At 42.2% G+C, this 25322-nt stretch overlaps 1 protein-coding gene across 2 annotated transcripts in view; it reads left to right on the top strand.

The window, feature by feature from the left end:
* Positions 1–25322, top strand: part of rasgef1ba (RasGEF domain family, member 1Ba) — a 90962-nt gene that overhangs the window by 14431 nt on the left and 51209 nt on the right. Inside the window, exons 2-3 of one of the 2 annotated variants that reach the window (XM_036526420.1) lie at positions 4250–4297; positions 14590–14643. In XM_036526420.1, coding sequence (XP_036382313.1) covers positions 4250–4297; positions 14590–14643 — 102 coding nt within the window. Of the gene's footprint in view, positions 1–4249; positions 4298–14589; positions 14644–25322 lie in introns of those variants that run through there. The other variant, XM_036526419.1, reaches the window with a different exon arrangement.

Genomic DNA, 25322 nt, shown 5'->3' with positions numbered 1-25322 from the left:
GCCATTAAAGGATTATTTCAATGGGAGACGGTGTGAGTGCTAATAAAGTGAAGTTAATCTGGATTTCTTCTTTAAAGCCATTTCCCCCTTTTTTTTCCTCTTTTACTCAGACCGGGGCCATTGATGTGGCGTGTCCTTGCTGTTTGTCCTCCTCTAGGGCTGCCCATCCCCGGATTAGCTGGCTGCCCTTAATCTGATTGAAGTGATTGTCTGCGGGGGTTTGAGACAACGGGCGCAGTTGTTTTCCCTGAGTAAATTCAAATCGAGTGCTACCTCCGGGATCTTCCCCCGTTCGGGTCTACGTTAGTTGTACAAAGCGGGCGACCGGGAGTCCAGACCATGTGGGGACCACTTTTTTTCAGCTGTGCAGATCTGAGTGTGCTCTTATAAAAGTCCTGTGAACCCCCCCCCGATCCCCCACCCTTTGGCTCACACATTAATCTCAGATCAGAGCGCCTCCTCTACACTCGATCACCTGTGCCCTTGGGGCATCATCCCCCAGCACACGCTACAATCACAGTGGCATAGATTGCATTTATTTGCATTGCAGATGCCATTATCAGGAGTGATTTACATGCCTCACAGTTTCACGTGTTATCCATTTATACCTGTCAGCTGGGTGTTTTATTGGAACAATTCAGACTGAGCCCCACACTCAAGGGTTTGACAGCCGTGCCTCATCTAGGATTTGAATTTGTAACCCATGTCATTTCAAGCCCAGTTCCTAAACAGCTACTTCTATGTGGTGCCATGCTGGTTGGGAATAAAAAGCCAACCAAACTTTTTACCATTTAGATATTTCTTTAGATATGTCCGTTCAGGAGGAGTTGCTTAATGTGAGTCTCAGTTGAGCAGAAATGAGAGATGACATGATTCTACTGTTTGATATCAAAAACCTGAATGGGGAGGACAGTCTGTTTTTCCTTTTAAATCCCTGCAACCTGTGGCATTACCACAAGGAATGACTAGTCCCAGCCTTACCACAATCGCCAAGGACTTTGTATAGTCATATACACACACACACACACACACACACACATATATATATATATATATGCATATATATATATGTACAGAGATGGAGGGAGGGAGATCCATCTTTATGTTAATAGCAGACCATGTATAACATTTGCAGTAGTGGCCACATGCATTTATTAGTCCAGTAACCAAGCAACCAGACCCCATTATGCTGTTCAGACCTTACACTGTGTCCTTTCTGTTGCTCATTAGGATAATGTATTCATACACCTTCCGCCGCTAATGCTGTTTCACGCCAGCTGAAGTTTCATCCCAGCCGAAGCCTCGCGGTCCTTCAGATGTAGAGACAGAGGGGAAATTTAGGCAGATGGCTGGATGGACGAAAAGGCAGGGGAGATGAGGATATTTTTGTTTGGTTGGTTTCATTGCGCTATAGGGCAGCAGAGACCCTCACACACTCCAGTATGCTTTCTGAATGATGCTTTTGGCACAAACTTGAGTTTTGTGTGCGGTGAACCTGCAAACTAGTGAAAACCCACATTTTTGCTTGGTTGAGTAATCAGTATTGTATTTGTTCTCAATGGATGGAGTCAAATGTTATTTCCAGTCTTATACAGTGGCACCCTTCTCAATAAAATGTATGCAACAAAAATTAAAATATGATAATATAAAAAACAAAAAACATATCACAAATCAAGAACAAAGCTACCCCAAATTCCAAACATTTTGCACTATACTGTAACAGCTACATTTGTTCTATATGAAGCAGCTCTATCTTAGCAGGGAAGAGAAGCTGGGGAGGTGATGGAAACATTACAGATGGGTCATTCTTTTGATTCATGCCCTTGCGCTCTCAAACCCATGAAGGAATCTCCTTAAGCAATAGATTTCATTTGTGATTTGCCGTCGGTGAGAGACGCTCCAGTTTTACAAGCTATCCGTCAGGAGAGCGCACGCTGGGGGCGCCGCCCTCGACAGAATCCCAGACACACAGTGATTACAGCACAGTTGGTTCAGGTGCCAGAGTGATTTAGCAGCGATCTGATTGGTGTCCTGCCAGAGGGGTGTCAGCACTCGCAGACTCGATAGCCTGTCTGCCTCCCTCTGTGGGGGGGGGGGGGGGGTTGATGCAGCTGGTGACGGATGTGGAACCTCCGCTAATAGACTCAGCTGCAGGCCTTTAATTCCCTGTTTGCTGTCCCCTGGTGTGTGAGAAGGCACCGTGCTGTTGGTGTGCAGGCGACCTGAAATTTGTCACACAGGTACGAGTCTCTCTCTCCTTCTCTCTCTCTCTCTGTCTGTCTTTCTCTCTCTGTCTCTCTCTCTCACACACACAGACACACACACATGCATACACAATCCTTCTCTGTTTACAGCAGAAACACACATACCTGAACACACCCACACACACATACTCCCACATAGACACAAGTAGACACTTATGTTGTTGTGTGACATAAAATATATATGATGTATTTCCCAACTCTGAGAGTCCTCAGGTTCCCTCTCTAACAGGGCTGACATCTACCAATCCACAGCCAGTGCTGGCTGCTGCTCTCCCTGGCGGCCAGCCATGATGCTCTTGGATGGGCTGCAAACACATTGTGATTGACGTGCAAGCTATTTTCTCTGGAGCAAAATGCTTCAGTGTGCTGGGTCTGGGTTTTTTGGGGTGGTCTGTTTGTTTTATGTCACCAAGAACTTGAAAGAGAAGCAAGGCATCGAAGGATGAGAACAGTGAATGTTCTCGGGAAATGTCAGCACGCAGCACAGGCACGGCGTCTTATCGCTTCCACAGTGTTACAGATGCCCAGGTGGCATCCTGTTTAACAAAGACACCTCCCTCACCAGTGCCAACCCCCCCCAAGGGGGCCCTTGCGCAGGGCTTGGGGACAGTGACAGTGTCAGGGACAGCCTACCCAGCGATCACACTCCGGAAGTGCTCTGTGCTTGCAAATGAGTAAGAGTATCCTGAAACATGCATGTAGTTTTAATTAGCGTCTTTACTGCTTTTTCTGCAAATGAGTCACTTGGGGTCTGTGGTTTGTGTCTTTTATGTCATTAATCGGTGTTACTCGTGTTTGGTAAGTGCATGACATGGTCACATGGTATTAGTCCTTAATAAACTCGTGAAAGCCCTGTTAGAGCCATTTGTACACTTAGAAGTGCTTTCAGTGATTGCTAGAACCAGCTGAACCAGATAGTACAAAGGATTTTTTTTTCTGACAGTATCCCTTATTTGTAAATAATTTAGTCATTGTTTAAATTGAACAGCATCTGTTTCTGTTAGTTATTGGACATCAACTATACAGTGAACTCGAATTATTTTCATATTTATTGTTTAAATTTGTGGTTACCTATTCATCTTCTTGCATTGTGCTAGTTGCTTCAAGCAGGTGAATTGAGTCACAGACTTTAGTCAAAAATTCAAAGTGTGAATAAAAGCAGTCCTTTCTACATCACACTAATGGAACCTTGTGTCATCTGTGGCTTACAGGTGTGAAATCAAAATCAGATGCATGTAAATTCCTGTAAAATAATACAGCAGAAGAGGGTCTGTAATGACAGGTGTCCCTTGAAGGCTGCAGAGATTGTAATCAAACGCGGTTATGTTGTACACCTAATATATTTCAGCATTTCAATGAGGTAATCAGCCATCTTTTCAACAGCCTAATACGCCGTTATTTCAAATCAGTACGTCTGCTGAAATGATATTTTCCAAATCATCCCATTATTATTGGCATACGGTGATACCTGTTTCTTGGGCCAATTAGCTGTCTTTACAGCATGAGAGCTTCCTAGTAGCTGTCTTTATGAGATGCAGACGCCTATTTGCATTTTTGTCATGTGCGAGAGTATTCTGATAAATACAAATGCTGTGTTTTCCTGCCATTCGACGCGCATTATCTTTTCTTAGCTTTGACTTTACTCCGGCTTTGCATTTTTCATTATTCCTATGTGTCGCAGAGCTTAATTAAAAGTTCTCACGCGCCGCGTATCATTCTCTTATCCTTGTAAGCTACAACATTTTAATTGAGGAGTCGACAGTATCGGAGCATCAAAGTTGCTTGTTAGCAACGCTCCACTGGAGCAGGGGATTGTGGGATGCGTGTGTGGTGTGTGTGTTACCGCGCGCGTGAACGCGGTGGAGAGGAATGATGAAAGGAACGGCCCGAGTGTGTGAAGATGTGGAGCTGGTACCTATCTTAGAATACGTGCGCTACTCTCTCTTTGAGCTAACAAATCTTTTCTCTTCTCTCCCCCCCTGCAGTCGCGAAGTCAGCCCCACATAGGCTTCAGACATGCCACCAAACAACGGGTACGTAGCGGCTCCGTCTTCACGCCTCATTTTATTTTCCTTTTGTCAGCACTGCTTGGCTGCTTAAGTGTGTTGTTGTCTTGCCGTTTTGTTTCTGGAGCATGCAGGTACTGTTATTGCTCTCACTTATTTCCTTTCCTCATCTAGGGTAAGCTACACACCTTAAATATTTATGTTATTACCTTTTTTGAGCATTTCTACTCGAAAATATAGGTAAAGACCTTACATGTACAACGTCAGATTCGCATCCAGGCACAGACCCTGCTGCCCCACACTAGTGCACTGTGATTTATGTCACATGCAACAGGTTAGTTGGTTTCCAACCACTGTCTGAACTGTGAGCTCAAGCGCAACAACTGTAGTGGACCCCACTCAGCTACACTGCAAAAAAAAATCCTGGAGTCATACATGCTTTTCCATTGAATGCCAGCAGACATCACAGGGTGCAGGGCTGGAACAGAAATCTCCTTCAGCAGACGTCGCTGTCCCCTTGTCCCTCGATAATGAGGGGGCCGTGTGAACGCCGCGCGTTAACGCAGGCCACATACATCTAGAGGCGAGGCTTTGATCCCGCGCACGCTCACAGTCACGGTCTGTCTCTGCGCTCGCCGAATGCTTAAACGCACCTTTCATCTCCCCGCGCTCTAATCCCCTCTGACGGTCAGACCGTGTGCTTTTTAAAATGCGCCGCCCCGCGGACCCTGTCTGATGTCGGCGTACTCCCGTTCCCCTCCTTGGCTGTGCCCTCCGTTCCTCTCTGTGAAAGCCCTATGTTTAGCACCTCCTCTAGTTATAGCGGTGAGCCCGGCTCATATGCAGTCATATGCGGACCATATGGGGGTGGTGCCTTTTTCTTGCTGAAAGTACAGTAATTGAAAAGAAAGAAAGAAAGGCAATCACAGGATGGATGTTGAATCGCAGCACTCAGAAGTTTGCCTGACTGTAGTATGAGAGGAGAGAATTTGCTATGCTGGCTGCTTTCTGTGGACTTCAAAGGACTGAGGAAAGCTGTTCAGGTCCCAGAGCAGCACCGAATGGCACTCAAAGCCAGACGTTCGTTGTTCAAGTTTTACGGGCTTCTGAACCAGGCTTCAGTAGACTACTGTAGAGACAGGAAGCACAAATAATGTTTTAAACTGTTATAGCACAGGAAATGCTGCCTTCAGGCAGAAATGCTGTTAACAATTCCTTCAGCTTTAGTTGATGATTTGATTGTCACTCTAAAAGCGGTATTCACTACTGTTTTATAATTATTTAGAGGTCTGTGGGCCTTTGAGATTCTTTGTCTCTCCAAAATGATGACAAGTTACAACATTAAGGGATTTTGTTGATGGCTGGAAGCTCAGGTTGATTGAAGCTTCAGGTTCACCAGCTTTCTACTCACCACTATTCCACTGCTGTACTGGGCAATAGTTTTGGATCTCTGCACTCAGTAATCTAGCCACAGTGGTGATGCATTCAGGTGTGGCTGATGAACACAACATCATGATTAGTATGATCACTGTTATGATTGTTATGATGGTTATGGGTGTTGTTATTATTGTGATGATGATTATTATATGAAGGTATCTCTTGAAATATGTCATTGTTGTCCCGACAAGTTTAGAGATGCTGTTTGTATTCCAGGGAAATAACGCATGTGCTCAGATGCTTTAGGAGGTGTCAGTGTAGCAAGGCTTCAGGCTGGATGGGCAGGGTGCAGCATATCCTCCCCTTCCCTCTTTTCCTTATCTCTTCCCTCCCCTCCCAGCCTTTAAAAATGAAGAGTCTTATACCCTCTGCCTTTCGAGCTGTGGCATTGAAGACGTGGATGGACTGACATGACACTCCCAGAAATGGGTAGCCATTAGTAAGTCATGCCATTGCTGTCATGGTTAAGAAGACTCACAAGTCAATGCATATATAGTTTGACATAAATAAGTAGATATGAACATCCATAATTACTGTTGTCAAGCATGTGGGTGTTTTGTTGTCGTTATTTTACTTTCGTAAATTCTGTAACGAGCCAGACCCAGTAAACCTACCAGAAACACAGGTAAAATACTAATTCTCTAAAAGAATTTAATTATTTTTATAAACAATCAACCAGTAATAATAAAAATATCCAGTATTAACCAATCATCAAAGCAGATTCATCTTCATATATGAAATTTATGTATATGGCCTTATTTTGCACATTTACAGACGCTGCTTATTTCTAAAGCATATTTTGGGTGTTTCCTTTGAAAATAAAAAAATGTGCTTTCTCATCACAGATACCATATTATTATTATTAAACAACCTTTATTGAAAGTGTGGACCACATCACAGTGTAGCTTTCCCATGACTGCCAGTCCAGCCATACAGATGATATTAATTCATCATGCATTTGCCAAATCCATCTGCACTCGCAGCCTGGCTTCTCTTCTCTGTTTCTTAGAATGGTCACTAGATCCACAGGCAATTGTTCGCACAGGAGAAAAAAAATCACACCGATAGATCAATTGGAATAAATTCAGTCTGTGCAAGTCATAAATCTGTCATTCAAGTAATACTCTGCAAGGCTTTTATTGTTCTAAGGGGGCTTTCTGTTGCTAGTTTCAGCTGTAGGACCTTTTTCAGAAAGATCAGTGCACACTGACAGAAACAGCACTTTGTGCTGTGTACTTTCCAATCACTCTGTGTCTCGTCCATTCTAAAGGGCATAGATAAATTTGTGACCCTGGAATCTGTTGTGTTTTGGTTTTCAAGTGATTGGATGGAAAAGGTCTGTTTCTGAATGACCATTGGCTGTTTCTAATTTCTATTGCTATTCTGTGGAGAATCAAGCTCTCAGTTCAACAGCTTCATTCTTTTCAGCTGAAGTCTGGGTAAAGGATTGGTGTTAAAGTGTTATATTGATGGTGTTATGAACCTTGACTACGCATTTTGAATTGGTCTCACACTTCAAAATCATCTTTGTTTTGGTTTAATTTGTTTTCTGTCAGACCTCACCTGTAAATTTTACTAGTTTTCATTACTCAAAAATGTGTCTGCTTTGAACAAAACAACTAAAAGTATTTTTCATCATGTACAGTATCATTCCCAATGATACAGCTTTACTGAAACATGTTCATTTCGGTAATTTACTGCCATGTTCCTTCTGTCCCCTGTAGTAGTGGTAAACTAAGGCTCTGGTGCTGTTTGCAGTACTATGCTAGCTATGGATGTTCTATTTTAGACCATGCTGCTTGTAGATTGTCCTTAATGAGTCAGCAATTCAGAACACTTACAGCTTTAACAATCACAGACACAGTGCTTTAATTATGAAGTACATCAAGGTGACTGTGTGGTCAATATATAGAATATCTGTGAAAATACCACTCTGGAGTCAGTCTTTCTGGTCACTGACTCATTAAGTGCCACCTTGACCTGTTGCCAAATGGAACACATTAAACATTTTTTAAAATAGTTCACTCTAATCAAAATCAGTAAAGCTTCTAACCCATTTTCTGGTACAGCTAAGTATGGATTATCCTACAACCGATTTAATTCAGGTTGTCAAAAAATGTTGTCTTTATTTGGAGATGTAACGTTGCATAATGCGATTAAAATTCCTGTGTATTTATTTCCAAAGTGTGTCAGTATGGGCTTAATTCAATTGTGCGATTACGCCATTTTACACATGACATAATGTGTGTTAATCGAATAGTAAACCCATTATAAATTATTTTTTGCCACACATAAGCACTTGATTATGGGTCACATGATCTGAGATTGTCTTATTTTTAAGCTTTGCACAATTAACTGAGAGAACAAATAGCATAACCCTGTAGATAAATAACTTTTGTACTGGTATGGCAACTGAATATAATCTGCATGGCAGATTATTCCATTGTCAATGCAGGGCTTCATCTGGGACACACAATTTCATTCACACACAAGTCCTTTCATTTAGGTAATCTTTCATCTTCCAGATACACAACTGAATACTACATCTGGCTAAACTGTGTTTGGGTTTGGTTGGTTCTTATTTTCCATAGGATTTATATTTCTGCAAATATTACCATAAATCCAGAAGTGTAATCTCTCTGTAAAAATGTGATGGATGACCACCATATCACGTGTGTGAAACGAATTATTTTTATTACATTTTCATATATGGACACCTATCATTGAATATCAGTGGTCTTTTTGTAGAGCTGAGATACATGGTCATTGTTTTTCATGAGGTAACCTGGCAACTACCATCTTGTGGGTGCAGTGCAAGAGTTAAACGGTCGTGAGAGACACAGTTTCAGTCACTGCAGCAGTGTGTTACCACCAGCCGCTCAGTTTCAACCATAAAAACAGCTGCTTTTTAAAGAAATGTGATAAGAAATTGAGTTATTAAAATGTCATTTACATTTGGCAAATAAATGGTTATACTAATTTCATGCCATTGGTAATACACATTTAAAGGTCTTTAACTGATATTTATTTATATGAAAAGGATTTTGCGTATAGCCTTGCAGGGTAATTATTGTAACATGAATGAGTGTTCTATGAGCTCCCTGACCCCATCTGTTGAGGTTAATTACTTTGTTATACGGCACGTTTGCCCAGAGGATCAGTTATGTGCATCGGTTTATGCCGGCAAGTGCAAACGGTGGAAGTGACATCACAGATGTGAAGTCAGTGAGAAGAAGTGTTCCTCAAGATGGACACAATAAGCAATGTTGATCGATGGCCTTTAGGCTTTTGCATCACCCCGGGTAGCCAAATATTCATACTCTTTGTCTGATAAGGAACGGGTAGTCAGCCAAGATCTTTAACAACAGACCATTATTAAACACTTGTTCTCTGCGTGTTCCTCTCTGATTCAGAGTTCATGATTTTTGGTGTTAAGGTGATGTTGTAATGGAAAATTCATTGGCATAGCTAGAATGTTTAGATAGTTTATAAGGTTCAGTATCTTTTGTGACCCAGATGTGTGTGCAGGACGAACATGGCATTTCCAGCAAAGATTTGTTCACACACACCTGAGAGAAATGTCAAAATCTGGCTTTCATAGTCATTGATAAGAATCCATCATACACAGGTGTTTAACACCATCCTCATAATGCACACATCTTCATAAGCACTACATAAGAGTAACATACCAGCCACATGAAGTAATCATAATGCATTATTCCAACGTTCACAGTGCTCATCATAAATAAATACTGGTGAATTTCTAATGGTTTATACAATGCAGTCTATAGTGGTCATTTACCATATTAGAAGCGCTGCTTCCTCAGGTATACCAACTGATACAATAAGCATTGAAGCAGTCATTTTAATTAGTAGCAAATTAGGTACCTTTAACTGTACCCTAATGTATAAGAACCCATACTGTACAAGAAAAGGGGTTGCATGAACATTATATCCCACAGAAAGAAAAACATACCTATGTAGCCTTCCTGCTAAGCTGAAACAATGTAGACCGGCACATGGCTTTAGTGGAGGGAGAGAATCCGGTGATGAATGTCTTTGCATTTGAACTCATGGCTTCATTTCCATTAGTCCAAAGGGAAATGGGGTCAGAAGGGCAGGATTTCTCATCTCTTTCTCTATCTTCAGCAGTATCCTGAGGGCCACACTAAAGCACACCTAGCCCACCCTCCAGTAATCCTGGCTGCAGCTGCTGGTGTTGCTGTGTGACCCAAATTTCTGCACAATTTGACACGCCTGGCTATTCCGCTAATGGTGCTGTTGTGGGCCACATGCAATCACACAAGCGTGTAATCTACTGTAAATCTGAAACCACTCCTGCAATGCATTGCAGTGTCCAGTACCGTGGCTGAGTGAGTGGTAAGATAAATGAAAGGCTTGATATTACACATATTCTAGGGATGCAAGTAATGATTAGCTACAAATATATTATTTTTACCCATTTCAAGTGCAAGGGATTTTGCAGGAAGTAATAAAAATAAAAAATTGAGTTCACTAGTTCAAACATTCACTTGAAACTTAATTCACCCTATCTTGTCTGTGCAACTAAAAAGAATTGATCAATTATTGGAAATATTCTTGTGTTATGGGCTTATTTGGAAAAATGTAAATAATGGAGCAAAAAATGTTTGTATATCACTCAGGCATTTCCAATGCCTTCTATTGACACTTTATGTCAACCTTGACCACTACTTACTACAAAAAACAACAAAAGCACTATGAACTTGGAGGTAACTTTTACTTTTCCGCAAATCTTTCCCCTATACTGTCTCCCAAGTTTGTGCTCTCTATATAAGTATTCCCATCTCCATCCCTATGAAATAGATATGCCTGAATAGCTAGTCGAATGACCAGTACCAAAAATCATATCAGAAAAATTTATTTGATGCAAATTAACTAAATACACTCTGTCACGAGAGGGATATCCTCACGGCATTCTTAAGAATCCTCAAACGGATTTCTCCAATTGAAATTCCACTAAGTGCTGTGTGCAGAGGCCTTCTGAGCCCTGGCCGAAGTATTTAAATATATGCATATTCTCCTGAAGAGTTCTGCTGAAGTCTCTATATTCTGCCCATTAATGTTTCATAGAACTTTGCTCAGCTGTAACATAAATAACTAATGAAGCAAAGAGGACAGGATTGAGTACCACTCTGGGGGTGTTCTAACCCTCAAGGTCTCTCAAGGTTGATTGGGAGAGAGGGTTGTCTCTTGACTTGAACATTTCCTAGAGGTTGGGTTGTGTTTACAGTGTTTGTGAAGGAGTGCCAAATGAATTTGGTGGGCTCCCCCTTCTTGTCCCTCTGTGAACCATTATGGTTTAGGGTTTAATCAGTGGTCTCTGATGTCTGGTGGTGGGAAAAAATAGGTTTTTGGGATTTTAACCTCCACTTCTAGGACAGTGGACATGTGATTCATCTTGAGGAAAATCAACATAGTTTGAGAACACACAAGCAAACACTATCACAGGACCTAGAGTGAGAAATCTGGGATTTATCAAGAGAGGATAAAAAGATTTAGAAAAATGCATGCAATCTCTTTTAGGATTTGATTGATCAAATCCCCCCCCGTTTTTGTAATAATGTTTAAGAGGATTGTCTATGTGTTGGGTTGTGTTGGTAGGGGCCAGCAGTTTCCTGTACAAAAGCAGCCCGATCTGAAAAGGGAAGGGAGGCCAGCATCGGCGTAAGAATAGCCAGCGGTTCAGTCACTGTGGAGAGCAGGGTGTCATTACAAACAAAGCCCGCCACTTTAGGAGAGTAAACATTTAACTAAGCCTCTGCTGTGAAAATGTCCCCCTTATTGATTTCCCCTCCCGCTCTCCCCTGGGATGGGGCTAGATAATGGAGCAGCAGTATGCAGTGTAGCAGTGAGCTTTTACACAGAAATCTCTGTCAGCCTCGACTTGAGGCGATTAGGGTCGAAATGACCGCCTTGATTGCTTCTATGAAAGAGCCCACTCTCTTTTCACTCTTCTGGATGTTTCTGTCGCCTTGTTTGATGTCATGGTGACTGTCATCTTCAGATGACAGCCATGAACAGCCAGTGATACACAATTTAAGAGATTATGACTATTGGCTTTGTATTATGTGGCGGAGATCGAACATCCATTGCAAATAGTTGTACTCCATATGCCTACTTACATGCCTATTGTGATCTGTCTGGACACTTTATGAAGTATTTGTCTCCAGGGAGCTGTTGCTGAAACATATTAAACTAGTGGAGGATGGATTCACAGGAATGATCTAAGCCACATTAAGCAGGCTTGACATGTAACTTGGGAAAGCTGAAGAGTTCACTTCACATCAGGAATTGAAAAGAAGAACCTGGCTTTAAGGTGTCAGACAGGCTTGAGGGTACAGCTGTCAGAGAGGGCCTTGAAGTCTGCAGTCCCTGGTAGAGAGGAAAGGCAGGCCTGACTAGGCTATGACTGGTGTAATGTGAACAAAGGGCTGTGACTGCCACAGAGAACGTATTCATATCAGTTGAGCTTGCTCTCTGTGAGAGGCATTCTCGTCTGTGCTATTCAAACAGCCTGAACTTTAATGTAAACTTGAAGAAAGACTGAAAGTGCATTTTAAATGACTTAGCAGCCAGTGTTTGGAAGAAAAACAAACATTGGTGCGCTCACACACACACACACACACACACACACAAAAAAATTTGAGTGCTTTGGCATGGTCAGTCTTTTCACTGTGCAATCTGGGGCAGAGGCTTCAGTGGTGGTCACCTGACGACAGCCCTCTGTAACTCCCCTACATGTGCTGTTACCCACATGTCATCTGATCACCCGATTACAGACATCCACCAGCACCGCAGTCGTGCAGACGCTACATAGAACATTGGAAGTTTCAAAGATAATACACATTTGATAAGGTTGAGAGATTTTCTCAGTTTTTAGGGGCTTATCTTTTAAAATTTCCTGCTTTTCAGGAAAAAGTAATAATGGCCAGGGTTTGTTGTGGTATGCACACAGCCAGCTGATGGCATGGGCACGTGGCATCCGCACACTGGCTCCCTGGAGTGTCACAACTGATTTTCCTGTGGCACGCCGCAGAACAAAAACCAACAGCGAAAAATGAGCGCAGCTTATTTCCACCCCTCATTTCCTACAGAGCCCAAGCATTAAGAAGGGCTGTGCTTACCTCTTTTGACTGTTTTCTCAGCTTCTTCCTGCTGTTGCGGTCTGGGCCCATATGTGGGCCAGAGCCTTGAGCCTCTTTTTATTGTGAGGAAGCATTTTCAGGACACATCGTATTATCTGACGTCCAAGGAGAGTTATGAAAAACAACGGTCCTTCTCCGGTTGAAAAATAATGAGGAAGTGCACTTGATGAAATAGACTTATCATTCTCTAGATACTGAGGACACTCCAGGGCTGAATAAAATTAATTCAAGGATGATTGGAAATTTTTCATCAAAGATACAATTCTCTGGCATTGTGGCACTCTGTATTTCCTCTTTAAGAAAGGGAAATGACAAACAATTGATTCAAGGCAAAGGCCCTTTATAACAGTAATAATAATAAATGGTGGATTTTTTTTATATTAAACCCACATTTGTCAAAATTTCGATTGTCTGTGGACTGGAAGTAGAACAGAGGAAAAACGTGTAATTGAATAAAGATCAATAATTGTCCTCTATTTCACCATGTAACTTTTCTGCTATATATATGTTGATGAAGCTTCCTCTGAGCCAGAGTCGTTTTGGTGAAGACAGGCTAATGATTTTTTTCTTAGTTTATTACCATACTGTAATGTTCTTCTCCACGATTTATTATCAAGTGTGACTTATCTCGGTCTTAATCTAATTCCCCTTTGACTGTGAGTCACATTCTAGCAGTTGTATTGTGAGATGTTTCAAGAACCTGTGCGAAGTCTGGCAGGTAAACTCACTGCTGTTCATGTGGGAGAAAAGTCATTACTGAATTCAGCATTCATGTCCAAGCTCTTGTAAGAGATGCTGTTAATTTTGTGCTTGGTTGGGTCGACATATCCTGTTGTCTTTATCTGGTTGCCACCTCCCAAGGTGGGTCATTTGTGTCTGACTTTGTAGCGCAGCACAGGGATTTTCAGATGTCATTTTCCTAATTATTTTGGATCGCTCAGTGTCGGACTTGCACGTGAAAGCACTTTATTGCGCCGAGTCGGCAGTTTCTTTATTTAAAGCCTCGACTTTAATTAGCTGAGCGGACTGCGGCTCTCCCTCGTCTAAATAAAATGCAGATGACGGGCATTATTCTCAGTTAAGGCACCTGTCTAAACTTAATGACGCTTCTGTTTTTTACAGAGGTAATTAAAACTGATTGTGGTTGGGGTATTAAAGCGAAGGCCACAGGTTCGCTCCTCTCGGAGTCGCAATGCAGAACTCGACTCACCGAAAATGGAGTTTGCCGTATCGAAGCTCTGCATCGCCGCGTCACAGTTTAATCGATATCTCTTTTTGTCCTCTCCAAAGGTAGTTTTAGGTTGTGATGAAAGGTAATTCAAAGCATTGAATTGGCTGAACTCCACATTCAGATTCACTATTTAATCTGTAGTAATTACATAAAGATAGTTTTATTCAAAAGCAGAATGTTGAATATGAATAGCATGCCAAAAATGACTGGTAATTGCATTGTAATAACAGTGATTATTCGGTGGTCAAAACTGGGCTAATTGGATATACAAGTTTTCAACTCCTTACTGATGGATAATTATACTGTAATCAAGTAGTTATTGTGTAATTACTCCACACACACATACCAATTAGCGGAAGTGTCAAGTGTCAATATAACTCAGAAAGAAATCCGAAATGTATCCACTCACTGGCTGTAATTTAGGCCTAATGTAATTATGTAATTTCTTCTTATTTATTTTTCAGCCAACCATCTTTGGGACATTGACAAATGAGAAACCAGCATGTGACCACAAAAGGGTAAGTACAATGTTTCAACAGTCTACATGCTGATTGGAAGTTGGCATTACTGGGCCTATAGTGTTTTTTCTGGTATCAGCAATATATGCTGGCTTTATAAACTGTGCACTATGCAGTGATATTCCCCATAAAGTTATAAGGCATATACTTTTTTCTGTGTTAGGCTATGTTAGGCAGTGCTGTAATGCAGGAATGTACAGCATTTACAGGGAAATATTTTTACTTGTGAAGAAATATTTCATGAAACTTTCAGCATAAGATTAATTACTTTAATCGGTTTACACATTCTTGTCTCTACAAAAATGATGAAATATTTGATTCTTCTTCCTATGAAAGAGCCAAATAATGATGTGTAAAAGAACGATCCATTGGTGTCATTAATTTACCTGCATGAAAGTACAGGTCAGGCAGCAGATATATCTCAGAAAACATGTAAGATTCATTACGTGCTTGGGGAAAAACGTGGATTGATGACTTGCACCTGTTTAGATTTAATTCACTGATTCATACAAACATACTGCAATATGAAGAGAAAATTGCTGAATGTCCACCCATGAGACAGCATGTCTTCTAATTGCTCCTCATCCTAAGAATATGTGACTTCACCTGCATTCCTAGAACTTGGCCCTATGTTTACCAATGGTCCGTCATCTTCACTTACTCTGAGAGTAATTCGATGTCTCATAATGTTGTTCTTATAGAGAGCAGTAAGGGGATATGAGTGTGTTAATATGTCACACAATAATTCAGCTCTTGTCTGCCCAAACAATGATGTAATGTAAGGTTTCTTTCACAGATTAGTGTTACTCTGTGCGTGTGTTAGTATGATGTATGTTGCTCTTAGGCATAATTGTTATGGATTGTATGTTAAAACAATGACTTTATTTGTTTGCTTGAATTTAAAGTAGGTTTTCTGTCTGGATAAGAGTATCTGACAAATAAATGAATCATAATACATGAAAATAATGTATTTACAAAAGCAAAAATATACATATATATTGAATGGTGAAAATCAGAACAGTGTAACAACACCAGAGTGCGTATGAACTTTAGTGTTTTCTTTGTAAGTTTTTAACTTAACTTGCATCATGGCATCTATAACCATGAACAAATCTTGACTTCAGTTTGCTGGCAGAAAAGAACAGATGTGAATTCAAGGTCACTTTCCATTTGTCTTGTCAGCAGAGCCTTAACAGCAAGATTCCCCTGCCTGAGTCTGCTGGTTTTTGCATGTTTTCAGTATATTTCTGTTGTGTATCCTTATGTTATTACCTGGGCTGTCTTATTTTGTCTGCAAGCTGTGGAAAGGATATCCTCATTGGAGGATGATAAAGCAGTCTGAACCTCTTTCAGAAATGCACAACATTGCTTGTACATGTGTGTCAAAATAATGAAGAATGTGTTGTATACCACCTATCCTTTTCACTGTTACACAACTACTGTATGTGCTGTCTGTCAAGGAGTGCGCGTGTTGCATGGAAAGGGGTCTGTCACTCTCAAACGAGCAAAGATATCAAGAATGAATGATAATGAATGCACTGTAATCCACATATTTACAGCAGCGTATCTTCTCAACATGCTGTCGACAGGAAGACAATACAGGCTTGACTTGCACTGGGCAGTGTCCACTTTTGATTAACACACTCAAGTCACTGTACTCACTGCCTCCGTGTTGTTGGGAAATGTGAGCGATAGGGGCAGGAATCACAAAAACCCAATTAGCAGCGACAAAGGAAATAATTAAGCATCCCTGGCTTGGCTAGATAGATATATTAGAGGAAAGTGGGTCTGTCTCATAAAGGAATGCGCGGGCCTGCCAACTGGCAAATGGCTTCTTTAATCTCGCAGCTTTGGACCCTATAATGGAGCCTGCAGATTTAAAGGAGCTCATTTCTCATTTATCAGAAAACAATAAACTCGTCTCTTTCTCCCCCGTCTCTCCCGGCTCCCGCGGGGGTCGTAGTAATTAGGAGGGCTCCTTTGTTTCTGGTGCGCGGCGTTTTCAGCAGATCTCGGACTCCAGCTGGCGCTGGGTGTGCCAGAACGTCTCTCCATGCCCCTCACAGGTGGGGCATGTGTTGGTGGTGCTCCTTTGGATCGGCCCTGCGGTGCATCAGATCTCTCTCTCTCTCTCTCTCTCTCTCTCTTTCTCTCTCTCTTCCTCTCTCCCTCCACTGCCAGGCTTCTCATTTGTGTTTTACACAAGTAGGCTTCCAGTTCAGGCATGCCAATCCTTTTAGAGGCGAGGCTATCCATTTGGCATCTTTTATTAACGAAAAAACAAAAGAAGGAGAAAGAGGGAATCAGGATGCCATTCCTGATTTACAGCTTTTTCCTGAGGGAATACAATACAGCAAGCACTGTGTGTGTGTGTGTGTGTGTGTGTCTGGGGGACAGGGGTCATCATTTTACCATTCCTTCTGCTCACTGAACATCATAGTTTGCTTTTGCTAATGAAATCTTTGCTTATCCAGGGTACGCGCAGAGGCGTGGAGTCACAGGTGGATCAGCCATGAGGCTAACAGTGGATTATGCTAACATATGCATGCGGAACAATACCATTTCTCACTGGAATAGCCAGAGGAAGCCTCCTACAATATCATCGCAAAAGGGCTTAACTCCAATGAGCTGGGCTTTAAGGATTAATTCAATTATAAAAGTGCGGAATCCAAATTGATTTTTACATGTCATTGTTCCCCTCAACACGGAGCGAATCATTCAGCCGCTCACCTTTCTCAAATCGAGCCGTCAATGCTTTTAAGGAGACAAGAGGGAATGAAGCATGTCTCATTAGCTCCCCCAGACCCCTCTCCTTTATGACTTTGTTACAGTACGTACAATATGAGCATTGTGTAGAATACAGTGCCTTGTCTGAATGGGTTTACTACAGATACCGAAGGCTATTGTCTCCTTGTCTTCCCGCTAAGTCGAAACCCGGAGGGATTGGGCGGTATTTCAGAGCACACGGCTGCTGTGTTGGTGTTGTGTGTTCCTGTTAACAGCGTGCATTGACTTGATGCCAGTGGACAGCCACGCTCATTGTCAAGGATAGGTTAGGTGTACTGGAGTTTCCTCAAATCTGAGAGAATCTGTTGCAATGGAATGACCTGTGTGACCATAAATATTTAGCATATTTTCTGTATATCAGAATTCTTTTTTTTTCCAGCATTGTAAATTTTGGCAGTCTAAGGGGAGGAGAAAGTGGGAGGGGCTTGCACAAGTACTCCCCCTCTATTTACATACATGACATTTTTAAAGTCTGAATGAAAAAATGACGAGTGATATGTTTTTTTTTTTAATCATGGTCATTTGTTGCCGTGTCCCTCAAACTCATAATTGACCAGGAACCTGAGCTTGTTAAAAGAAAAGGGTATCCCATGGCAACAGGATAGCAGAGCTGTCTGTGTGGTCTGCTGCTCTGGAATTTTAATGAATGTTTGCTCTTTGGTAAGAAAACATCTCTTCACTCCACCAATTAGAGGCACTTTTTATCTCTCGCCCAGTGGCTTCAGAAACACGCTTCTTTGCATTTAAATTCAAGCAAGTCTGGCCTTACAAATATTCATCTCAACTTTTTTCAAATGAACATTTTTTTAATCTCTTGAGATAAGGAAGTTGTCCCAAAAATGATGCAGTGGTGTGATATTGTGAAAATGTTATTAACCCTAAAACAGCTGCTTACTAAAACAGTATTTTGACCATCACATGGTGAAAAAGGTTGCTGCCTCTGAGAGAAGAAATTTTGTGTAGCAGCAACATATTGTGGTTTGTATATGTATCAAATTACAGCACTAACGTGTGTGAAAAATACATGAAATATGATGAAAGTTTTGTGTTTCAAAAGTACCACAATCTGCATTACAGCGCTAGAAAGATGTAAGGTAAAATTGTTGCTGTCAGAATTCTCTGGAGGTTCAGTCTTTCACAGGGTTCAGGCTAGCATATTCCAGAGCTGCCACTCATTAAACATCTAACATGTTTACCACATGTCATATATAACAGTTAAATTGCCATGGTAACACAGAAACTGGGCCACCTGAGTATGATTGTGGTTGGTTTCAGACATGTTCCCTCTATAGGCAATGACTGGAACAGTACACCAGCGGTGCCACGGGCATCTGAATGTGTTGTGGCTTGCTGTAGCTGCTGCCATAATACACCGTCCAAGTCACTGACCACGTTGCAAAATATCCCTTGCACACCAGTCATTCAAAAGCCTGCCAATGTACTCCTCCTAAGGAATTCTCTCCTTTGTGTTGAGTAAACCTTCTAATTTCAATGTTATTTTTGGTTTTTAGAAAGAAGGTCTTCTTTGTGTAAAGTTGTCCGCCTCTGTTGTTTTACACTGTAGCACACTGCACTATGTGGTTTTAGGATATTTATACGTTTTGTTTTGCTTCAAAATAAAAGGATGTTTTCTTATAATTCTGTATGGATTGGTAATCTCTCAAACAGACTGTGTTCCAACCATCTATTCTATTTGACAGATTGCGTTGTATCCGTGTAATAAATTTGACAGATTGCATTTTCGTGTTCTATTTCTCTCACTCCACAACACCACAGTGTCCTTTGAGAGAGAGGTGAACTCGCACAGAAATCTAATCACAATTATTTTGCAAACCACTGACTCCCACATCCTGTTGACTGTGCACTGTGGCTTCTGTGTTACCATGCAGTGTTTCCAATTCCAGACAGTGACAGCAGAAACATGCCCAGAATCCGGGCATCGGGGGACACAAAGTTCACCGCGCTGCTGAAAAGTCTATGTGTATTGTGAGGACAGGGCTTATGGGGTGTATTTTTACAGCTTGTGAGGATCCGGTTCACTATGCATGTAGTGAAGGTATGTTTCTGCATCTGGAATTTCCATCTGATTTTAGGAAAAAGACCATAGTATGATTTGACCTCACGTATCTTCTCTTCAAAGCACCCCAGTGACACCATGGCACTTGCACACAGAAGTGTAGCACCCCTAGACTTTGGTCCGGGGTGGAGTTTTCTCAGAAGACGTGTTGTATCCAGTAGAGCAAGACTGTGCAGCTCCGGTTCTGCGGGCCTGTGTTGCAGAAGGTTTAGCAGAGCTGCCTGTCGCTCTCGCAACCGAGGGGAGCTGAGATGGCTGAGCCGACGCCCCGAGCAGTTGGATCGGGCGTTAAAACGCCCTGGCTGTAACGAAAGGCCGCAGACGCCAAGGCCCACCGGGGGGCGTTCGGGTTGCCACGGCGCTCCGAGGCTGTCCCCGGCGCCGGACCACACAAGCTTCCGGTGGCAGTAACCATGTTTCTAAATGTAGACCAAAAGGACTGGGGTGCAGCGCAGCGCCTCTGAGGAACAGGGAAAGCAGCATGCACCGCTTCGACCAGATGAAGCCACTGCGCTTCACTAATCCAGACTGATGTGTCGCTGAGCATTTAGGTCAGGGGAAGATTTTGGGGCAGGTTTGGAAGAGCCTCTTTCAGATTGTTGGGACCTACAGTATCACAGAGATTTCTTGGGTCCTCTCACGTGGAATACAGCTCTCCCGCTAGAAACACTCACCAAGCTAGAGAGCCGCAAGTAATGGCTACATGCCTTAAGGATGCAGTTGCCTGTGTGGTTTTGTATGCATACATTTTATTTCATTTGATTTTTTTCTCAAAGTCACCGAAGGTCCATTCCACATTTGACCTAACACTGCTGATCATGTTAATTAGGTATACCTTTATCAAGTTCATATTCTGAAAGTTTGAAAATTTTTTCTTTTACAAGAGCGCTGCGCTTGAGGTTTGTCCTTATCTTACCAACATACTTAAGTAAAAAGTAAGACAAGCTTAAATTAACTCAGATTTAGAGCCAGCCTCCATGTGGGAGGAATGAGTAGCCCTCAAACTGTTTTCAGTGATGTTTTCTGTTCAAATTAGATTTCTTTTCATAATTAAAACTTGCATGCACACACAACAACATGCTAAGTTTAGTTTAATCACAAAGACAATGACTGGAACAGATGTCCTCTCAGGTCATGCAAAATGCAGTCAAGAGGGACGACTTGCAGAAATGGGTTTGTTGCACGTGCATCAGTCTGTGTTTCATTTTGACCACATCACGTGTTGTATGAAAGCAGCCTTTTCTGACTCGTGAGCAGATGGGTTTTCATTCCGAGAAAGCTCGGGACTCTTCTGAGCAATGTAGAGAGCCGCGTGCAACGATTTCAAGAGCTACAGGCTTTTTTTACCCGTCAGCCTTTGTAATGTTCTCTTATTTGTGGCTGTCTGCCTTCCTCAGATCAATTAGTCAGGATATAGAGGTTACACAACTGGAGAGACCCCCGCTAAGCCCCTTTGTGGCCTCTGTGCCCCCTGCTCCCACCCAATCAGCTGTGATCAGAGGCGCGGTCGGCAGAGCGTTCCGTGGGCCCTCGCTTACGTAAGAGAACATGGGCGAGGCATGTGCCGTGTCTCTTCTCACACGCTAATATCAAAAACAGCAACATGGAGGCTGCTGCACGCATGGAGCGAATGTCAGTAGTTAGCATTGAAAGGTATCCTTCCTCTCTGAGGGCTGTGGAAACCGCGCCTGGATTGGTTTACACGGGGGACTGAGCCATAGCTTTTTGTTTTTTGAAGATGTGTCTTCAGATAAATCTGATGTCTGACTAGTTGCCTCCTGCTTGCAAACTCCTCTAAACTCCGGCATAAAAGCTGAAATCCTCCTGCTGAAACACAGCCTGAAAAGGATCTTTAACTGGCCCGTCTGTGTGCCCAATGCTTGGAGCAGTGCGTTTATTCATCATGTGAGGGAAGCAATATGGCTCACGCTTTAAACCCCATCGTAGAGCTCTCACAATGTGTGCAAATCCCTCAGAAAAAAAATCTTTTTTATGGCTTTGGTAGAATGACAGTGTTAATTAGCTGCTGAGGTGGTTCATTTCAAACCAAGTGTGATTATTTAAAATGAATACAAATGCTCAGCGGAGTTTATATAATGTCTGTAATGCTCAATGGAAATGTTTGAAATCAGACTCTGACTGAAGTGCAGCACAGAACCAAATCCAGACTGCATACACTCTCCAACCTCAGTGTACACCACCTCTTCTGAGTAGAAATGTGTGAGACAGCGTATAGCTTACATTAGAGGTCAGAACTGTAAAATATGTTAAATACATTTACACTGTACTCAACATGACACAACATGGAAGCTCTTATGGTTCTTTCCATTTCCGTCCACCTGAATATCGTTCTCTGTCCTTACAATGATTATCAGTAAGTGTAGTGCTTACTGGAACATGAAAGTGGTGGGCCAACTAAAACGGTGGCCGTGATGCAATCAAGCTACTACGCACTTTGTCCTGAATTTTGAGGGAACATTTTTTAAAGTGCTTTTCATGGCTCTTACACAACATTTCTTGCTTACACCATGAAAATGAATCATATGTCCAGAACCTCCACTGAAAGTTATGACGGCACATCACAATAAATTTGAAAACAAACATCCCTTTGCAAGCTGTGAGAAATTAGTCCTTCAGTTAATTAAATGTAAGCTTTCAAATACCTGGGCCTCTATGACACTTTAATGTCATTCTGGAGCACATTGGTTCTCAAATAAAAAGAGATCTATATGGGACAGGTGTTGCAACAACATTGTCAAAAACCACCTGCACTCATGCAGGTAGACATAATTAATGCTACCGTCCCAGAAGCTGAAAGGACATTAAGTCACAAATGAAGAAGAATCGGCACCGGACGCTCGACCTTGGCCCTCCTGTCCTTTGCCTCAGTGATGAACAGACTGGCTGCCACGGGCGCCGATGATTTACACCGAGGCGTCCTGCCAAAACAAAATATCTTCTGTTTGTTCGGCACGTAACGCACAATCCAAAGTGCCGGAGTCATAAACTCGGGGAGAGTGACCTTCCTCCGCCGATGTGCTACTCCTGAATCTGGGAGCGCCTTGATAAAGTGCTGACGGTGGCTGTTTTCCTCAGGCGTTCTTTACGGGTGAATGGCCGGTGCTTTGACACCTCCAAATTAATTCCCTGCGCTTGCTTTAAACTGCGAAACACAATCAGAGGTTATATGCAATGACTTGCAGCTATTCACTCTGCTTATACGGGGAGACTTCTGTGGCATCTTATACCAGCCAGTTGTTTTACTACACATTCTGGTGAGGTGTTAAAACAAATTGTCCAATATACCAAATTCTTTTTTTCATATTTGATGTCAAATTATAATTCCAGTTGACATATGACTAGATAAAAAGTACATTTTTACAATGGATTTCTCCAAAGATAACAGAAACCAGTCAGCTGGAAACTCTTGTCAGATGGTACTATGAGGTGCTCACAGTATTCCTCTGTGTTTAATGCTGATAGCTGACTTGACTCAAATGACAAATGTTGAAGATATTAAAATTGCTTAATTCTCCTTTTTGTTATTGAAAAGAAAAAGGAGAACTGAGTGAATTCTTTGAAAATGTGTGCAGTATTTAGTGATAGAAAATTTAGGTATGAAAGTAGTCAAATAAATAAATAAATAAATTATAAGCACAGCTCTGCAATGTTTTGGTACTTTTTTATTCACAAAAACATTTTGGCCAAAAAAGGTCTTTTCACTGATATTAATGGTACTATGATGCTGGCAAATGATGTTGATGTGAAACTCTGTGGGCAAAGAGATACTTTCACAAGCACAGGAAGATTGAAGGTTACTCAGCCTGACTTTGTAATATCAGCAATGAAGAGACTGTTGAAACAATCACTCTTTTCTTACATTACAATGAAAGTAACATGCTACAGGCTCTGCATTGTGCCCATAATAGTACATTATAATGTCATTAAAAGAAGCGGGAGAAATGATGCCTGTGCACTGGATATTGCATTCTCTGGGGACCAGTACATTAGGAATCACAGCCACAGCAGTCATATTGTAATCCAGGCAGTTCACAGACAATCGACTGTCACACTCTGAGCAGGCAGGGCTGGCAGGAGGGACAGCCTTTGATGACGGGGTTCTCTGATGTATGTATCCATGAAGATGGCTTTCCGAGCTGTAGGGCAACAGCGCTGGCGGACACACGCTGACTGTCTGCATCTCGCTCCGCTCAGGACCGCTTCTGGGTAACTTTTCTTATTTGCATGCCTCAAATCCCGTAATCCAAAAGGAAATGAAATTGGCTTAGTGACTTACGGTCCCTGTTTCGGAAATGACACCATAAGATACCTCTGAACACTTTAAGCAGATTAAGCCAAATATAATGTGTTATCTTATTAAACCTAGACAGGGGCTTCTGCTGAAAATGAGAGGGAGCGGATTGCGCATAATATCTGAAGAAATGTGAGCTCATGTTTAAAGTTTGGTAGCCGTCGCTGCTAGGCACAGATGGCGTTTTACAGAGGAGCTGAGGGTCGCGGGGCGCCAGGACACCCGGAGGTTAAAGCTCCGCACTGTAAAACGGTGAATTAAGTTTCATCTCTGACTCGCTCAGTGCGCACTCCCACAGCAGCCTCCGGACTCCACGCAAAGGCCATGCTCAAGAGCTGCGTGAGTCATCGCATGGGACGGGCTGTGGGATGTCGAACAAACGAGGAACAAAGGGGCCGCCTTAACCCAGTTCTCCCCACATTCAGCATTGCAATATGGTCCCCTTACATAATCAATGCCATGTCTGCTGCATTACGTTTCTTTGTGTGGCGTTCACTTCCTGTTGAGCGGATCAAAGCCGAGCCATTAGATTGTGGAGTGTCCTGCTGTGTTCGGCTCCTTCGAGAGATTCGCGAGATTGGTCTGATTGTTTCTTGGGGACACATTATTCTCTTTGTGTTCAGAGCCGAGCCACTGGGATGTTCTGAGTCCCCCTAAGGTGGTAACACAATGAATTGGCAACCCTGTGGGCGTGTCTAGCTGCAACAACAAAAGAAAAGCAGCAGACAGTCTTAATTATAGACAAAAGAAAAGAGACGTGGCCACAGCGTCTTGGAAGTTACCCATCGATCACGTGAAACACTGGCAGAGGAAAAGGTTTTATTCTGGAATCTTTCAGGTTTTTACAACAGGTTTGTTCTGTAGTCCCCCTTCCTTTTGGTAGTTTGGATTTTGAACATGCAAGGTCATAAATACCATCACAGTATTTTTTCAATAACAGGCAATAGAGGAGCGTTGCTGAATTGCACTCAGTGAATCAGAAGGTTCCTTTCAGAACTGGCAGCTTATGAATTCTCTTGGCCTATGCATAGCAGTGACTATAACCTAGCTCTACAAGACTGTGACTCATGCTGCTACCTTGTATGACATACGTATGCAATGACTCATTTGTTCAATAAATGCATGGAGTTGAATAACACTAATGTTAGGAAAATGTTTCTATTCATAACTTCTGGATTCCAATTCCAGCGCCCTGAGTTCAAAAAGGTATCATTTGATCATGTTTCTTTTTATAATTATGCATCAACACCATACTGAACTTTACATTTAGGTTAGCGGTAGTTCAGATCAACAGATCTAGAGTCAGGGAAGAAGATGTGTGGCTTCTGCTCTGAGATGCAAAGAACACCTGCCAGTTCTTGCCCGGTGCATCACTGTGATCACAGCTCGGATCATGCTCTGTGTCCCTGTGTCACAGTCAGCATGGTCACAGGAAGAGAAAACTAGAGCAGCACTTGAATAATCCCAGGTCAGGCCCGATTTAACATTTCAGTCAGGGACCTC

The sequence above is a fragment of the Megalops cyprinoides genome, chromosome 4 (assembly GCF_013368585.1).
Source record: "Megalops cyprinoides isolate fMegCyp1 chromosome 4, fMegCyp1.pri, whole genome shotgun sequence".
NCBI lineage: Eukaryota > Metazoa > Chordata > Actinopteri > Elopiformes > Megalopidae > Megalops > Megalops cyprinoides.
This window is presented reverse-complemented; position numbering and strand designations above follow the sequence as displayed.